Genomic DNA, 18,751 nt, shown 5'->3' on the forward strand with positions numbered 1-18,751 from the left:
GCCACTTAATCACTGATAAATAATTTTTTAATCAGGAGTTCATTTGGTACCTGTGGAGAACGTAACAGGCTCAGAAATTCTGATCTCTGAATACACACAGAGCAAGGATGCGATGCATACAGTAAGTGGTACTACAAGCTCTCCTTGGATCAGTTACCGAAACTTTCCAAACGTGCATTTTAGAAGCACCATCTGTACAGAGGTCATCTCCTACTGCAGTTTATCACGTGCCTATTTTACGCACACTAGCACCACAGGCAGCTAATATTAAGCAGATACATCTCTAGTCAGTGCAGAACTTTTAGACAACAGAGGAAAGAGAACAATGAATTCTAATGCAAGCAACAGGTAACCAAGCTTATAAGCCACGTAAATAACATTATTGACATAAAGTTTTAAAAAATCATGTTATAGTGCTCTTCTACTTCTGAGTAACACTGTACATGAGATACTCCTGTATTATCTCAGTTTTTGCTGCAATGTATATGAAGTTAAGTAGGCATGCATGTACATGTCTCTAATTCTCTAATTCTTCAATGTTAGACTAAAATAACATGCAGTAATAACTAAGCAAGAAATTTACAAAGTTTTGAGGAAGAAAACCATATTCTATCAAACTGTATTACCAATCTGGTAAAACTGAATTATATCATTATGATATCTTCCTCCACAAGACTTGTTAGGCCCACAAGGTAAGTCTTGGAATATAGTCTTAGAAGACAGACATTTAGGCTGAAAGCAGAAGATAAACTCCATCTGAAAGTTCCAGCACACACATACACAAAGTTCCCTTACACACTTTAATCACCATGGATTTTTACTGACGGCATTTTTTTCTGAAAGTAACTGTGTGGCATTGATTGCTACATGTTAATTTTGAAAGATTATACGGAAGCAAAATATGGGTAATGATTATATCATAATGACAATGTAATGACAAAAATGACTACAACATTCAGCTTTCTGTGAAATACGCACATTCCTACCACACTAAAAACACAGTCCAAATGTTTTACACTAAAGAAGCAACAGTAAGATGTACAAATATTTCTTGGTAAAGAAATTTTTCTGGAAGGGTAAGAAGTTGAGCAGTACACAACTGCATTCTTTGGTTTATGATCATTTTCTTTATCTTGAGAGTAGTTGATTTAATGCATATATTTCACATGACAAAATGCAACAGGTAGGTTTAACCCACTGTATGTTTGACAAATGAGAGACTTCAAATGACAACTTGCTTATTAAGCCTTCCTAGCATGCTGTACTAGCAAACTGGGTTTGCATACCTGAGTGGAGTTAGATAGTTGGTTTTTCCACGGCTCCTCTGCGCTGCTGGTCAGGTTTGTGCGGTTATGAGGTAGAGAGAGTGCGTTTCGCTGCAGGTAAGGCACGTTTCCATTACTTCCACTTTCTGTTATGTGATTATTGCCTATCAAAATAGTGTCTGTACTACCCAGCGTTCTTGCTGTGCTGCAGGGAATGGGGCCTGCTGGAAAGGGTCCATTAGCCATAGGCTGCCCGGGGCAGGCCGGACGGATTCCACGCTGAGCGACATTAGGCACTCTGGTTAGAGCAACCTGCGGCTGCTGACCAGAGACAGAGTTTGTAGGCAGTGATGAATCAGCTGTTGGCCCGTTAGGAATTCCAGTAGATCGTACCTGTGCAACTCCTGTTTGTCTCATCTAATGGAAGATGAACAAAGCACAAGAACATTAGTCACAGAATTTAAGAAGTAAGGATCATACAAGGCTTGTGTATTTTATTGCATATGGCTTCAGCTTTATATTGATTTTGACATCCTCCCAGTTGCTTTTGAGAAGTAAGATGACTCATGCTCACAAATGCGCTGAATGAATTTTAAGGTAAAGCTATCGGCACACTTTTCTTCTAGGCTCTTCAGTTTGAGCGTTAGCATTTTACTGCTAAAGTTGGACACTAAGAGAGAAAGAAGTGAACAATGAGAGCAGGAGAGATATGCTGTAATATGGCTTACTACAAGTAAGTATTTTTCAACTCAGACTGCTTTTAGATGTATCCACTCACTTTAGTTTGAAAGTGTGGCTTGAAAAGTTTTACATTCTCTGGTAGCCCTATAATAAAACACAACTAAAACCATTAAGTTTCAACCAGTAAGCCACAATTAAACTTTATACAAAAAAAAAAAAAAAAAAAAGAAAAAAAGAAAAGATGACTTAATGTAATGTAGTAAAGGGCATGAGAGCTCTGTACAACAAAAATTCTTAAGAATCCAAGAAGCACAACAGACACCATCATCAATGAAAGTTTTCTAGAACAGGAAAATATTTTTGTTCTCACCTGCTGGTGTTGCTGCATCAAGACAAACTGACTCTCCAGCTGTTCCAGCATAAGTTTCTGTGCTGGATTTAAATTATTTCTGTTTGCACGCAGCTGTTCCAAGTGCTGAAAAAAAAAAACAAAACCAACAGTACAGTTCAGAATCATTACAGTTGTGTGTAAGTTTTAATAACTTTCTTGCATACATTACTAAACATTTTCTATAAAGACAAGATTCACAAAGCTGAAAACATGATCAAGATTTCTAATGCAGACTAAGACATATCTCCTTATACTATTCTGTAATGAAACCTTATTAGCAGTCACTAAAACTACAGAGACTTTCAAAATTATTTGAGTATATAATATTATCACTTCATAAAATGAAGTGAACTGGTATTGTAAAAGAAAACTACTTTAAAGCATGATTATATGAAATTCTTATTATCATTATGTTTTAACTATCTTTGTACCGTCCTGTTCTTTTATTAGTGTCGTTCAGTACAAAGTCAATTCGACCTATAGTCATGCATTAACACTTCTCCAGAATATATGAAGAACTCAGAAAACTATTTAACAATTACAGAAAGCAGTATCTTAAGATACAATCCTGAACTCATTTTCAACTGAAATTTAAGTATTTATTACTAAAAGCACTGATTTTTGTGTTCCTTTGAAACACACACCTTTATTCTACCAATAAGACTGCTTTAAAGAGGTATGACATGCTGAAGCTGTGGAACACAAATGGGCTATCTGAGAAGTAAAAGGATGTGTGTGGAATGGAGGTCAAAAGTTGCACTATGCAAAATGTGACATACAGATATTTCTATTGTTTTTAAGTACTGAATTATTTTATATCATTTAAGTCCCTTAAAAAAAAAAGGAAAAAAAAGGGGAAAAAAAGGAAAAAAAAAATCAAAATGACCAAATCAGGTTTGCTTTAGTTGGTTTCAGGTCTGCATATGTAATTTTTCTACATCCTTCTCATTTCCTTTGCTTTGATTATGTTGTATTAGTAATACATACATGGTAGTGATGTATTAAATGAAATATGGCTCATTCTACTTTGATTAAACATCTTTGCAAAATGTGTTTCCAAAAAATCCAAGGTTGTATGAAAAAATGGTTAAAAACAGGTTTATGCTGAACTCCCTGGATTAACAGTAGCTTCCAAACTCCCTGGATTAATAACCCCTCTGTGAGGCACTGCAATGAGTAAGGCCGATCCAATTATATAAGCGACTGTGAGATGAAAACAGGGTCTCCATGGGAGTATATGTACTGTGCATATAAACAGAAGCCAAAAACTGTGTTCTGCAGTTGTTATTTTGCCTTTTAGAAGACATCTAACAGGGCAGCAGGCATCAGGAAAACTGGCCTGGTCCCAGTGCTACTAAAGGCATGTCTGCACTCCCCTCCCATGCTATGGGTGCAGAGGTTTTGTGGACAGTGGTGCTCTTACTGCCCATCAGCTCTGTGAAATCAACACCCATGCCTCCTCCGCTGGCACATTGCAGCCCCAGAGGCTACTCTGCAGCCACAGAGTCCTTTCCCCATCTGCTTTTGTTAGCTGGGCCATTTGGGACGTGCTACGTGCCATACCCAGCCTCTGAGGTGCCACTTTCAAAAGGCTGATTTAGAACATACAATAAACTTTTTATTCACTTTCCCCTTGCATCATATCCTCCTGGCTTTCCTATTTGTGTGTGCTGGAACCTCGTCAAACTATTGCTAGCAAATCCATTATCCCATGCTTAGGGAAGCTTACTTATGCGTCTGCTTAATGGTGATGAAGTTGGATCTAGAAAAGGCAAAACTGTAACAATGCCTGAGAAGGTGAAAAAGTAGTAGAACATAAAATAAGCAGACAGAAATAATGAGAATGCATGAAGAGAGAGATGCAAAAGATTAGGGAAGACCAAAGCAGTGAGGGGTGAAAGATGGAGGGAAGGGAAGGAGAAATTATGCAGCATTGTACAGCCAGCATTGTTCAGATAAAGAAACAGCTGAAGATCTATATTGGGTGCTAAGGGGAATACTGCTCAGTCAATCAGAATGCCTTCTGTCTCTGCACTGTGTTCCCTTTTATTTTTCCCTGTATCCAAAGCAGTATCTGTGATACATGGGCGAGGGTTTCCAGCTACGCCTGATTTTCAAGATCTGGAATTCCTGCTGAAGCTCACTGCAAACCCTCATGAACTGAAGAGACAACACAGCATCATGACAAAAAAGACCTTAAGCAACGTTTCAGAAATAAAAACTAGCATTTCATAGAAATATGTTAGATTTGATTTGAATAATCCCATTTTATAGAATGTGCAAGTTTGTTTATGCAGTTTGATACGCGAAGCTACCTGACAGGAAAAAGAAGATGCTACGATGCTTTTACACCTCCTTCAATATCTCCCACACTACACTGAGAAGCAAAATTCACTTGGCTCACAAGTGTCACAATTTGCATATCTATCTTTAAAACATCATAAGAAAAAAGCATTACTGTATGTTCTGACTTACATTATAGAATTCAAACAATGTAAACCTTCAGTTTCTACTGATGATTATTTCCTTATATAGCTAATCTTTCAGATTCCATAGGGAATCCATAAATACTAACACAATGTGTATTCTTTCTCATTGAATATCAGAAATGTGAAACCCGAAGTATTTTTCTCAAAAGAAAGAAAGAAAAAAAAATCAAAGCTTCTGAACCTTTAACATATTTACCTGTAATTTCTGTGGTGTCAAGCACCAAGAATGAATTTGTTGTTGTACAGGAGGATGTGACACTGTATGGCCACTGCTCCAAACATCTGAAGTATTCTGAGAGAAAACATTACGTTAAAATGCTTGACTTTCAAATGGTTAACATCATTTTTTCATATCTAGATTTTATCTTATGAAAGAACTAGTCATTGTTTCTAGAATAGCAATATACACAGAGAATATACTAAAGAACACCAAACCTCATTCTACCATTCCCATACAGTACCATAGCAATTAAAAGGAAAAAATGATTCCTAAATACCATGAGAAACAATCAAATCAAATTATGCAATTAACTTAAAGGTACACTAGCGTTAAAACTGAATACTTTTATCTACTATAACACTATTACATGATGATGAAACACTTGAATTCTAAATATAAGCAAAGGCAATAGACAGGATGACATGGTTGTCTCCCTCTCTATCATCAGACTACCACTGTACTTTTTCACTTATACAACTATGTAGTATAGTGCCAGCAATCTGCACTGCCCTTTCACACTTCCTATCTGAACTGTAACCTCCTTATTAAACATATCACTGAAAAATGTTCTTTTTTTTTTTTTTTTTTTTTTAAAAAAAACATTCCCCACCTTGATGCCAAAGGATTGAAATTTACAGCACAAATTCTGTGCTTGCTGCATCACTTTAGTGCATATTTCCATAGAATTTTGGTAGGGGGCTCTTTAGTTCATCAGGATATATACCTTTGTTGGACTAGATGTTCTTTTCCTCTTGGCAGGACTGGTCAGGTCATCTACTTGGCTAGAAGGAATCATGTGTAGTGGCAAGGATTGCTGTGAAATTGGTGTTTGAGTGAGGCCTAGTACAGGTTCAGTATTTGGATGATGAGGTTTACAAGCCTAAGAATCACAGAAGGAAGACAAAAATATGGTTCTATATATTCTTAGTCGTTTCCTTTAAACTACATATTTTAACAGCCCACATATTTTAAAAGGGCTGAGCAGATATTCTGAAGCCGATCTCAAAAACTGAAAAATCAGTTTCCATATGGTCATCAATGGAGGAATGTGTACCTTTCAAGGGATTATTAAACCACTGCAGCATTTCTATTTAAGATGAAATCTTTTAAAATCATGAAAATCCACAAAGGTTCTAAATTGGTACCCCCATCTTTCTCCCATATTAGAGGGAGCTACTTCTCGATCTAGTATACCTTTGCAAATAAATCAAAGGCTTTTCATTAATAAAAGCCAGTCCTGCACTCCATAAAATAAGCTTGACCACTACAGATTGTAAAGAACCCTTAAAGCTGGGCACCTGCAGAACATAACCCAACTTCTCACCTGCTGTGCTGTGTTCATGGCACCCTGCCTGGAGGTAAGCTCTGCGGGGATTGGTAGGCTCCATGCCTCCTCAATACTAGGAAGTAATTTAGTTTTATTCTGTAGACTACCTTGTGGAAGGTTACACAACTGAGCCTAGGAAAAATTATGTAAAAAGCAAATTTAACACAAGCCTACTTTATTAAGAGCAAGTCCATGAAATCTTCCTATATGCTGTAGCTAATTATGTCTTAAAGAGAGGATAGATTTAAAATTTGGGGTTTTAGAAAGGTGCTAAGTATAAAGAGGGTAACCAGAATATAAACCTTTGTGAGAATCAGAACAAAGATGAGCTCTGGATTCAGAGGTCTCATAATTCTTTTTTTCTGAAATTGCAAACAAGAGTGAAAGATAGTGTGTGTGTGTTCTCTCTCTACGTTATGAGAACTTAAAAATGTAGACAATACAAAGAAAAAGTGAAGTGATGTAAAACAGTATGTATTAATTAAATGTGCAAAATAGAGTTTATAAGGAATTAAATTTCACTTAAAAATGAAGAAATAAAATATTACAGGCTATGATATGCTTACAATACATATGAAAACAGGTTATACACACCACAAACAACTGCAAGTTAGATTTGTGTGCTACCCCTCCCCTCCCCTCTGATATGTATTTGGAAGAGTATTTCCCGCTTCTTAAAACTTTAGCTTTACCTGTAAATACTTTATCCGTGCTGCAAGTGCAGAGGTATTACTACAATTTTTGCTCCTAGTTGCATTTAAGTAGCATTTAATGGCATCCTGAGGCTGGTTGCAGGACTCATAGAGTGTGCCTAGGTCCATCCAGGCTGCAGCATGGCCATGGTCCAATTGTACAGCACAGATATAGGCCTGTAAAGCATCCATAGGCTGATTTTGCTGTTGATACAGCACACTGAATAGAAAGATTAGTGAAGTTGAGAATTAATAACAAAGTCAAAATACAATGAAATATACATATCCACCCCACAGCCCTTAATAAACTTTGCTGGTATATAAAGCACAGCAATAAGCATAAACAACATATTTACAAAATCTTAACATGCAAAGCTCATACACAAAGCATATTCATTATTTTTAAAAATTGAGAAAGCAAATATAAATGTAATATTTAAACTTCAGATCAGACAAATCTGATGACAAAGGTAGAAATAAAAAAGCTTTATGGTCCACTTGAGAGCACAAAGGAGTTAAAAAGCTGGTTTTCTTCATTTATATATATGCATTAGCATTGAATTTCACTGTATTACCCTGTTTCATTCTTACCCTATAGAACACCATGTATCTGCACTTGCTTCTGATTTATCAATAGATTGCCTATAAGATATAAAGGCATCCTGAACTTTCCCAATACTTGAATAGCACCTGGGAGAAGAAAAAAAGAACTTTGGTAATATTTAAAGAAGTTAATCAGTGAGGATGGCTTACCAAGACTGGTCTGATAAATGTTAAATCATGCAAATACATACTCATCTAGATGAATCCAAACATTTGCTGTTTCTCAATGCTGGGCACAAGCAGACTCAAATTTCTTTGTCAACATATATTACAAACTGTTTATCTGAGAAGTACACCAAGAGCTGTTTAAACCCTAGCTTGCTGCATTCATAAGGAAAGCAGAAGTCATATTACAGTTTGAAGAGCTACATCTGTTTTGTTTACAATATCTCAGTGGTCAATAGGGAAAATATTTATCTACAGATAGCATTTTAAAGAAACAATTACACTACCTATTTCATGAAACTTATCGTAATAAAATATCATCTTCTACAAGGAGCATTTCATGATCATTAAGAGATAATGACTAATTCAATCAAGATGGTCCTTGACTGCCTTGGAAATTTCTTATATGCATTTCTCATATTTCAGTAAGATTTCAAGTAATGAACAACATACCAGTTTTACCACATAGGGAGTCCAAGACATTCTCTAAAAAACCCTTGCTTGTCTGGATTCTTTTTTTGTGTTTTCTTACTTGAATATTAGCTATATACTACAACTTCACAGGTATTCTGGCATTTTAGCAGAAATATCAGGTCTTGAAAGAGAACTACCATTATACCACAGGGAATAATACCTACCTTTTAAAAATGAAAACCTTCAAATAAATAAAATATTAAAAATGCGTATGCATTTACTAGGTTTGTTTACAATAGCTCTTATTCCTTATAATGCTTGTGGTAAGTTTCCTTCTTGGAAAAAGAACTCACAGCTTTCAAAGCAGATAAATAACAAGAAAACATTTATTCTAGTAAAAAATAATATCGAAGCAAACCAGTACAGGTGAAGATCCATCAAACATGCTACACTTCGGTGTATTCTGTATATTATCAAGGCTCACTAGAAAATACTCTAATACCTAGTGGTACTTGGTCTAAAAAGACACATTAAATCTCAACACAATGTTTCAGAAGATCATTTTTATCGCAGTCTAACCCAAGTTCCAGTAGGCATGTTGGAAATCTGTCTGATTAACAGATACACAAAGACTCCATGTTGGAAATCTGTCTGATTAACAGATACACAAAGACTCCAATTAGGATAACATTAACATTAAGCACCCAACAAACCTTAAAAAAAGGTGGTGTGATTTTTTTTTTTTTTTTTTTTTGGGGGGGGGGGGGGGGTAGGGAGATGGGGGGAAGGAGTGGATTAGATTGGGGTGGAGGTTTATTTTTTGCAAGTTATCTAGGAAGCTAGCCTTAAATCAACATGCTACCCAGTTTGGTGGAAGGCCAGAAGAGGAAGAAATAACACAAGGGAATACACAGGGAGAGAGAAAAAGAGGAAGAGCAAATGCACAGACAGACCAGCTCTGTAACCTTATTACTCTCCTTTTCTCCTGCCAGCGTATGGATTGGAAGAATGAGGCACAAACATTTCAGTGTAGTCCTCCCTGTAGAGTGTAAGGGACACTTCCACTAGGTTTTCTCTTCCCCCTTTTCCTCCATTCCTCACCCTCATTTGCATGGTCCTAGGGTTCACTCCAACCACATTAAAGCCGAGGCACAGCAAGACCACAGCAGCTGCCCACGATACTCCACAGAGCCCTGGCTCTGCCCTGCTTCTGTATAAGAAATCAGCTAGCTCTAGCCATGTGGAATGGGACTTCAGAGGAAAAAAGAAATAACAGGATTTTAAGCCAGCAGATGACGAGATGAGCCAGACAATCCCTGGCTAGTTTACCCTTTTCTCCCCACTCCTACTCCAACCTTCTGCCCTTCACACTCACTCCCTGTGCTCTTCCCTTAGCCTGCAGACTGCTGGGTTAAAAGCCCTGTCCTAAAGGACCAGCTGCAGGAATGTAACTAGGGTGACAGAAACAACAGTGTGTTCTAGTTGTGTTTGACAAGCACCTCCAAGAAAGTGAGCTGGAAAATACTGAGGCTTCTATGTAACGTATTTCTCAACAGAACTGACCCATGCACATGTGGACTTAAACTGTCCTCAATGCTTTCAAGCTTATAGAAAGCAAGTTGGATTGTTATTCTCCAAAACCCAAATATTCCAAGAGTTGCTGCTAGCATGTTCATAAAGCACCTCATTTTCTTTAAAAGGAGACCAAGAAGAGTCATCTAGTCGATACGATTTACATCTCGAAGTGAGTTAATTTTAAGTGAAAAATGCTGTGCACAAGTAGAGATGAACACAATACGTAAGTAGAAATTAAAATGGATCCACCTGAGCTATCCTGGTCTAATATTTAGTTGTAATCTATTCTGTTTGCAGATGAATAGATACCTGAGAAAAGTACCTATATTTTAGTTTTGAAATTGTTGAGACTAGAAGGGGGATTTTGACAAAAAATAAACAGGAATAATCAGAAAAGTAAAAACAAGCAGGGGAGACTGACATTAGTGTAAACTGAATAACTACAAAAAAAGCAGGACCACTTAGATAATATAATTAATTTCAACTTCTTATCTATATTCATCCCAAGTATGTCAGCAGCTTGTCTTTCTATATACTTTTCAGAAAATTAGTCTTTAGTAGATACATACATCTTTTCCCTTCATTTTTCATCCAAAGCTGCTAAGGACAACATAAAAGATATCTCCTAATAATCAGTATCCTCAAAGAAGCTACAAATACAGTTAAGAGTGTCTATAAAGTCATCTCTCACCTTCCAAGGAAATACCAGGATTGACCAGAATTTGGATCCGCTTCTAGAGATTTCTGGAGATATTGTATAGCATAACTTTCCTTGGTTGCCTTGTCTCCAAGCTGATCCACGGTGTGATGCATCCAGCCTACAGAAAGAATCCATAAATGGCAGAAGTGAAATTCTCCAAGACTATTTAATGCTTTGGCACAGCAGGATATTGACAGCTTTAGTCCCTCTTTAAAAATAGGAATATGATACAATGCTATTGCTTACATACACTATTATGAATGAAACTTTTAAAATTTACTTGTTATGTTCTATACTAAAATTACAGGATGAAAGGACCTAGAGTGAAAATTACTTTCAGGTGGTTTTAAAACGTTTTTGTTTAAAGCATTTTCTACAAGGTTAGAAGCTTAACTATTAACCACTCAATCTTCCTCTATAAAAAGTTAACTTGAAAATGTTAACTCCTCTCTTCTCTGAACAGAGGCACCTTTCCTGTCGTGAAAAATGCGTTAGAGAGAGAATGGTGGTATATCTATTATCTGTATATTATTTTCAGCTTTACCTTTCCTTCTAAATGCTGATATTCATCCTATAAGTATATTTGCACTATTCCCCAACTGAACATTGGTAAGAAATGCTGTATCTCCACTTAAATTTTTCATACGTTATCATCTCATTGCTGTAACATCCTTTCCTTTTACCCTGGCAAACAGAATCACCTCTCATCTGCAAACCAAATCCTGCTAAAAAGATAATTTTATTTTCTCACCTGACCACACAATATCCTTCCATATCCTTCCCTTTTTTACTTACATTAGATAAATTATTTATCTCCACTTTAATAGCCTTCCACAATCCGTGCCCCCAAAACATCTTTTACATGCTATTAAGGTACATCTCTGCTCTAGCAATGATGTAAGACTTGGTTACCATTTCAAATAAAGCATCTTTATCATCTACTTAAGCTTCTTCCTATCTGCCACCGCGCTTCAATGGAATCCCCTTTAAGCAGTCACAAAGTTATCCCACTGCTGTTAGTATCACGAGTACAAGGAAATCCTTTATAACAGGCTGCTGACTTGCTCAAGTCTCAACCAACCACACTGGTCAATAATGTCTTGCCGTTTGCTTAACCTCCATATATTTGTCTTAGCAACCCATTGCTTTTTGCTTAACGTTTGTAAACTCTAAGATATGACAACAGACTGTCCCTATGTTTCTGTAGTACCCTGCTTAAAAATGACACTTTGTGAAATACTTTATCAGTTCAGGCAAACCTTGGCTATTTTAGGAAAGTTTTAGCTACAAACATTTGTATACACATGCACTGAATGTCCATTTAAAACCCATATCCACTAAGCTTTAGCACCCTAAGCTTATCCTTCATGATACAGTCTAACTACATAAACATAATATCATTTAAAGGATCAGAGTCTGCCTGCCTCATCTGAAATGCAAGATGAAGTAAGCAAGGCTGAGAACTGAACTAATGAGTATTTGCAGCTTTACTTCACTCTCTGACATTCGACTACACCTTAAATACCTTATTCTACTTCTTTTATATGTTTTATATATGTACTTTTCTTTCAATTCCATGGGCTTATAGCTCATCAACAGTCACAGCGACACTTTTGCAAATGGAAGGCAAACTTCCAAGCTTTAAAAAATAGGCAATCTAGGAGAAAATTTTATCTACTGAACAACATTTGCTCGAGGTGTTTTAAGAAGTTTCCAAGTCTCCACTTGGAAACCGTGTTCAGGAGGTTAAGTTTGAATATTTCATGGACTGCGAGAAATACCAGGTTAGAAGTCAAGCGGTTACAGTGCTGACAAAAGAGCGCTTTATCTTGTCTGAAGATGGATCAAGTCAAAACATTGCCCGTCAGGGAAAAAAAAAAAATTAAAAAAAAGCAGACATTTTTGCAGAGACACATAATATATGCAACATTCTTTCATGGACTTCATAAACAAACCACAATTTTTATGCAAATCCCAGGTCAGTGAAGTTCTTAAGCATATAGCAAATCTTTATGCTTTAAGAAAAATGGTTTATGTGAGGGTGGTTATCTGAATGCACCTGCGCAATTGTATAGGAAGGATAAAATGTATTGTGTGAAGTGGTAGGCAAAGCCCGAGTGAGATGAAGGTAATAAATAGCTCAGGAAGCCTAAACGTGGGTAAAACAGAGATTAAATATTTTCCCAAATCTTCCCAAGTGTTGTCTGGTGATGCCTATTTTATGCTTAATCTGAACCTGGCCGGACTGCGAGATAACATGCTGTATCGTCAGATCTTTGCTGAGGTTCACTGATAAGAAACAAGAATCTACTTCCAGGAGACAGAAACGAGAACTAGCAAAGCCTATCTAGTTTCACTGCTGAACCAAGTGTTGCTTCCTGATTTTATCTGCCTACCCGAGGGGAGGTGAAAAAAGCAGAAGGCAAGAGAGGGAGAACAAAGTTTTCTACTAGAACGGCACAGGTAAAAAAAACTGGATCTCTCTTTTCCTCATGCATAAAATGGAAGAACATATAGAAAGACGATAATCTAAAAACCCTGATAAACTGATCCAACTTCTCCTTTGCAAGACCTAATTCAAATTGTCAACTAGAATAGTAAATACTCTTCTATTTCTGGGACCTTTTCAACATTACAATCAAAAATGCTGATTTTGTCCACGTTCCAGGCTCATTTTCAGGAGTTTACAATGTAATTTGTAGCAAATCACCATGTTTCCTCTGCAAGAGCATGTTCCAGCCTGGCTCATGCTTCAGTTGGTTTTACGCCTATCAATCATTCTCGTGCTGAACTTACAGCAATTGCTTTTTTCCCTGAAAAACATCATCTCAGACTCCAAAGAGATGAGCCTCTTCCCTATTTTACTATCTCACAATGGCTCATCCAATTATACAGACACCTCCTAGGATTGCCCCCAGACAAAAGTCCTTGGGAGGGTGCTTTGGGAAAAAGCAGATGCTTACATTGTTCCTACACTCCTCCTTATGCAACTGTTAATTACAATTGGAGAAAGAATACTGGGACAGATTTGATCTTCAGTCTCATCTGGTACGGCTGTCCTTATTTAATGTAATTTTAGGCAAAGTGGTGAAACGAATTATTGTCTGGAAAGCAAATGAATTGTGGTAAAAAAGAAGAAACAAACTGTTCTTATCCAACTGCACAGATCTTCCTGTTACATCTATCGGAACTAATTAGCACGCATCAGCTCAAACACATACATAATTCCTTGAGAATCACAAGCTTCTCTTCCACAATGACCTGCTTTGGAGACCAGCAACAGGAGCAAAGTTTTTAATAATTCTCCCAAACAACATCTGAGCTTCCCTAGATTTCAATTCTTGCTCAATAAACATTAACTAGCTAAGGAAAATAAACAAAAGGTATTCTCATGCCAAAATAATTTTTCTGTTTGAGTAAAAAAAAAAAGTTCAATATAGAAATACAAATACATTTGGATTGTTTTTTTGCCAGTAGCATTCTGGCAGATGGCAGGTATTTTCTATTATTTTTTCTAAGCAGCACTGTACCACCCAGACCATGCTTCCTTAGGAGGTGTTTTATTATCAGTTGCTAGAACCCAGATCTGTGATAAACACCACACTGATAAACAGGACTATTAGCAGCAAAGAGAAAAAGAAACAGTATTGTTCCTTGAATGTTCTGGTTAAAACCACTCTGTCCCTTCTTCCACATAGAAGATACCCCCACTATCACAACCAGGTGCCCTATGCTGATTGAACAGGGGAAGTGAATCCAGTTGTTAGACAGCACTGCTCTGATTGATAGCACGGAGACCTGCGGTATGATTTCATGAATACAACCATGCCTTTGCTTCTGGTTTAGCAACGTGGCAAACAGGGTTGCAAAAGCATTGGTCAAGCTATTTTGGGCAGTCTATCTCTTGTTGATTTTATGCGTAGCTGTTCTGGATGAAACTGTTGACAATTTATACTACGTGGGATAGTACCAAGTTAAGGAAAAAAATTTTTCAAAAATAAAAAAATTAAAGGGGATACTGAAATGTAAGGAACACTGTCACGTGACAAGAAGATCAGCATCAAGATTCCAGCTGTTTCATTTGTTATTTCACATAGAAAAATCAAAAGCTACACGAATTAGCCCACTCCAAATACATACACAACCAGCATTACAAGAAAAAAAAAATATTATTGTGGCCATAACTTAGTACCGGGTACTGATTTGAATTAAAAAACCACTGTGTGAAGGAAAAAAAATAAAAAGAAAAAAGAGATGGGCATAAGCAGGCTAAATTAATATTTGGAATAATAAATTAGATGAGGAACATGGAGAAAGTGAATGAAGAATTTGCACTGGATTGAATAATTTTAACAAAATATTCTGGAAATACTTTTAGAAGGCATATAGAGCAAATGTAATTTATTCTACCCATCCATTACAAGTTTTTGTCTACAAATGATTTATCAGCTTTCTATAAATATGGGAGATGACAAATTTTAAAAGGTAGTGTTTTTTCACTTTTTTGGTAGCTTCTGTTATGGAATCTGATGATAAAATTTTAGTTAGAAGAGCATGTTTTTTGTTAAACACTAATAATTATGAAGAAAGAAAAGGGAAATTTTTCATTTGCAGTGTTCTCCTATTCTGCAGCAGAAAAGAGTATTTTGGTTTACTGCCCTTAACCTGTCTGTTCAAGGGATGTTCCCCAAGGCAGAATTCAGAATTCAAAGAATACAGAATTCTAACTACTGTACTCTTGGCTCTGAAAGATCACCCCCTCATTGCCCAAAACGTGTAGCACAGATACTGCAGCAAGTCTAAGAGCTTTTTAATTTTCTAAGTTTAATTAAAATATTTTCCTTCTCTCTTATTTTGTTAATTATCTACTGTTATGCTTTCTATTTTGGGTGAAAAACTCACGTATGATACTCAGCGTTTAAGACTCACTTTGGAAATGGAGCCTTAAAACACCATTGCTGAATGCAAAGATAGAAAAAAGAAACACAGGAAAATAAAAGTTGATTTTACATACCTAACTGCTGTAAGACAGTTGCTTTTACTTGTGCAGGAAGGTTTTCGATCTGCAAAAGTTGTTCATAAGCTTCCTTTGCAGAGTGATACTTTCTCTGCAAAAGGAAAAAAGTAAATTGATTAATCATAAAGCTTACAATAGATCACCAATAGCAACGATTTCACAGCACTGACAGCACACAAACACATTGACAAAAAAAAATCTAAAACTTTTTTCTTGCATACAGTGCATATGAAAGCTTTCCTGAGTGATGTATATATATGTTAAGAGAATAACTTCCATAAAGTATAGTATTTAATATAAATTAAATATTTAAAATATTCAAGGGAAATTTGTAAATTATTAAATTTGGTCAGCTCCTCACACATGCATTATGCTTCTTATACTAAAATGAACATACTGCTTTTTAAGGGGAATGCTTGATTGTGAGTCTACATCTGAAAAAAGAACCTACACAAATTACTCCCAGGAAATTCGTAACAGAAATGAAGATCATCAGTAACTGGTGGCTTGTATAATTTTGCATCTCCCTTCTCTGTGCTATATTTGAACTGCCTTTCCAATCTATTTGTTGTATGGTAAGAGTCCCACCATATGTACAATTAAAATATATCCACAGATTATGCCTAGAGAATGACAGCATGCACTCTTATTATTTGCCATATAGTTTGGACGTGCTTAAAGCATGGAAACGTTCAATTCTCAACTCCCTATATAAACAGGACTTGAAACAGAAAACATATTTCCTAGGTTAGAATCATGGTCTTTATTAACTTCTGGAACAGTATAAAGTGCTTTGCGCACATTAAAGGTTAAGAATTCTTGATTTTTATTTTCTATCTTTTGGTAAGTGTCCACATCTGCTTATCTTCATGTTACCTTAACAATAACTTGTTTAAAGTGAACTTATTCTAAATGAACTTATTCTAAATTCTTCTGTTCCTCCTCTCCCACAAAAGTCTAGAAGGTATAAAGTTGAAGTCTGTTAGAACCAGTAATTTATTTTTTAAGTTTCTAAAAATTCTACACTATGTATATATGTGTATTTTTTTAAAAAAAATAAAAATATACTTTCAGATAGTTTAACATTGGACTTCATTCTGGCAAACAAATGAAGAGCATATGAAAATAAACAGGGCCAACTAAATACAAATCATTGTGACTTAGTTACTTTTTTTTTTTTTTATATGCAAAGAGAACACAGTACTGACTATTGGTGTTTTAAAAGGGACAACTGATAAGAAAACAGACAACCTTGTTGATTTTAAAACCTTAATCTAGTCAGGAAGAAAAATTAAAGCAGCAATTACATACTTTCAAATGGAACAAGGGGAAGTTGGTAGAAAAGGTTTTTAATTGGTGTTCATGAAATGCAGACAACTGGTAAGAAAACAAATAATATAAATAAATAAAATATCCATGGCTAGCAAAATAAAAACAATCAGGAAAAAATTTTAAATTTAGCATTGGGAACAAAATTTGTAGTTAATGACTATGAAGGATAGGCAAATGAACAGACGTTCACCGTACAGCATGACAGCAGGGTCAGCAATCTGGATGTAAAACAGAGTATCTAGTAAAACTAGGATCTCCACTTGGAAAAAGATGTTTGCATACTTGCAAGGATGTAGAAAGATCTAATAGCATGTTTTCCAAGTCTAGAATAATTTTTACTTTTGTTATTTGTTGTATTATTTACCTTTTAGAAATCTGTTTACATATATACCTTCAAACGTTACTGAAAACTGTCATAATTTGCTTTTATTCAGATACTTTAATTCCAAAGATCAGAGTATACATCCTTGATATTTGGCTGCATCACCAATAGTCTTAGAAATGGGGGTTGGGAGATAAGCATCATCATCATCATTTTTGTTTAGGAACTGTAGGAGCTAGTACCCTGAATAGCTGGAGGGACTCACTGCCAGAGATCAAGTTGTAGAAACCAGCATTAAACACCAAGGAAAACCATGGCTAGTTCTTATCAGCACCAGGCAGTTCTCTTGTTCAGAATGAATCCACTTTCTGATCAAGCATTAGAGAGGAGCTCATTTTCAAATATATGACAGGGTTCACAGAATTGTAGCACTATGTCCTTTAGAAGGTATCAAACATCCAGCCTCACTCCAAAAACACCTCTTCGCTGTGCCAAAGGTAATATTCAGAACCAAGTCAAGACCCATCATGGTACAAAGTTTCTCAAATTCCAGAAAAGAAGACGCCCCTCAAGGGGAACTCCGAGGCAAACCAAGTCTAACAGCAGTATGCACTGAAACTTTTTGGCTCTGACTTGCATTACAAGTTCCCGTTGCGTACAAATGCCAGACAGAAAGCTTAGCTTAAGCATTTGTAACATTGGTCACACTATTATAAGGCACCTGGCATGGCGACCTGAGATTTTCTACTTTCTGCTTTATTCTGCCAGATCAAAAGAACTAGCGTGTGGGGGATGCTTTGTTATATAAACTTGTCAGATGTGCTCCAATGCTCAAAATGAAATCTGGCTGGTGGCCAAATAAAAAGTCTTTCTAATGCTTTACAGAGCCACAACAGTCCAGGAAGTTTCTTAATGGTTGTTTGGGATGGGGGCTTTGGGTTATTTAGCTTTCCGAATTCATATATTCTACTGCACCGAAAGAGCTCAGAAGAAAATACCTCGTTCAAATCTACAACTTTCATTTATAAATAAATACCTACTTAAAGGCATTTTTCACCGTGCCATCGAAAGACAGCACTTACTTTATCAAGCTACTTTTCAATAGACTGAAAATGTAGAATTTGTCTGTCATCCGTTTTATTTACAACAGTTTTTGTTTTCATGTCACACCTCTTCCTCAGTCATATTATACCTATAAACATGATAAGAGAGTATACAATCTACAGTCATATGACTAGTCAGTCAGGTTACAAATATACAATAGCTGTTTCAGTAGCTGCTTGGTTTTAATTTATTTATATCCTGGAAGCTCAGTGAGTGCTTGGTAATTTCCCAAAAGATCCATCTAAAAAACTCTGCGGTGGGATTCGACACAGAATTAATAACACAGCTTTATGTGCTATTGTCCTCGGATCTCACATGCTCCTGTCACATGTGTCTAGTTAAATTCGAAAATTTCATGTCAAATATACTTAAAAGGCACCTGGGTATCTGCTTAGACTTTACCATGTGTGAATGCAAGAACAATATAAATACATATGAAATGAGAAACTATGTA

The 18,751-nt window shown here is 36.2% G+C and overlaps 1 protein-coding gene across 11 annotated transcripts in view; it reads right to left on the reverse strand.

The window, feature by feature from the left end:
• The window catches only part of KDM6A (lysine demethylase 6A), a 149,964-nt gene that overhangs the window by 38,805 nt on the left and 92,408 nt on the right, over positions 1–18,751 (reverse strand). For 6 of the 11 annotated variants that reach the window (XM_032185916.1, XM_032185915.1, XM_032185914.1 and 3 more), the window contains 10 exons: positions 16,851–16,916; positions 15,537–15,630; positions 10,514–10,640; positions 7,657–7,755; positions 7,066–7,285; positions 6,371–6,505; positions 5,771–5,926; positions 5,023–5,118; positions 2,317–2,421; positions 1,287–1,682 (listed from right to left, as the gene is read on the reverse strand). In XM_032185916.1, coding sequence (XP_032041807.1) covers positions 1,287–1,682; positions 2,317–2,421; positions 5,023–5,118; positions 5,771–5,926; positions 6,371–6,505; positions 7,066–7,285; positions 7,657–7,755; positions 10,514–10,640; positions 15,537–15,630; positions 16,851–16,916 — 1,494 coding nt within the window. The remainder of the gene's footprint in view (positions 1–1,286; positions 1,683–2,316; positions 2,422–5,022; positions 5,119–5,770; positions 5,927–6,370; positions 6,506–7,065; positions 7,286–7,656; positions 7,756–10,513; positions 10,641–15,536; positions 15,631–16,850; positions 16,917–18,751) is intronic. The other 5 variants (XM_032185921.1, XM_032185913.1, XM_032185949.1 and 2 more) reach the window with 3 other exon arrangements.

The sequence above is a fragment of the Aythya fuligula genome, chromosome 1, assembly GCF_009819795.1.
Source record: "Aythya fuligula isolate bAytFul2 chromosome 1, bAytFul2.pri, whole genome shotgun sequence".
Classification (NCBI taxonomy): Eukaryota; Metazoa; Chordata; class Aves; order Anseriformes; family Anatidae; genus Aythya; species Aythya fuligula.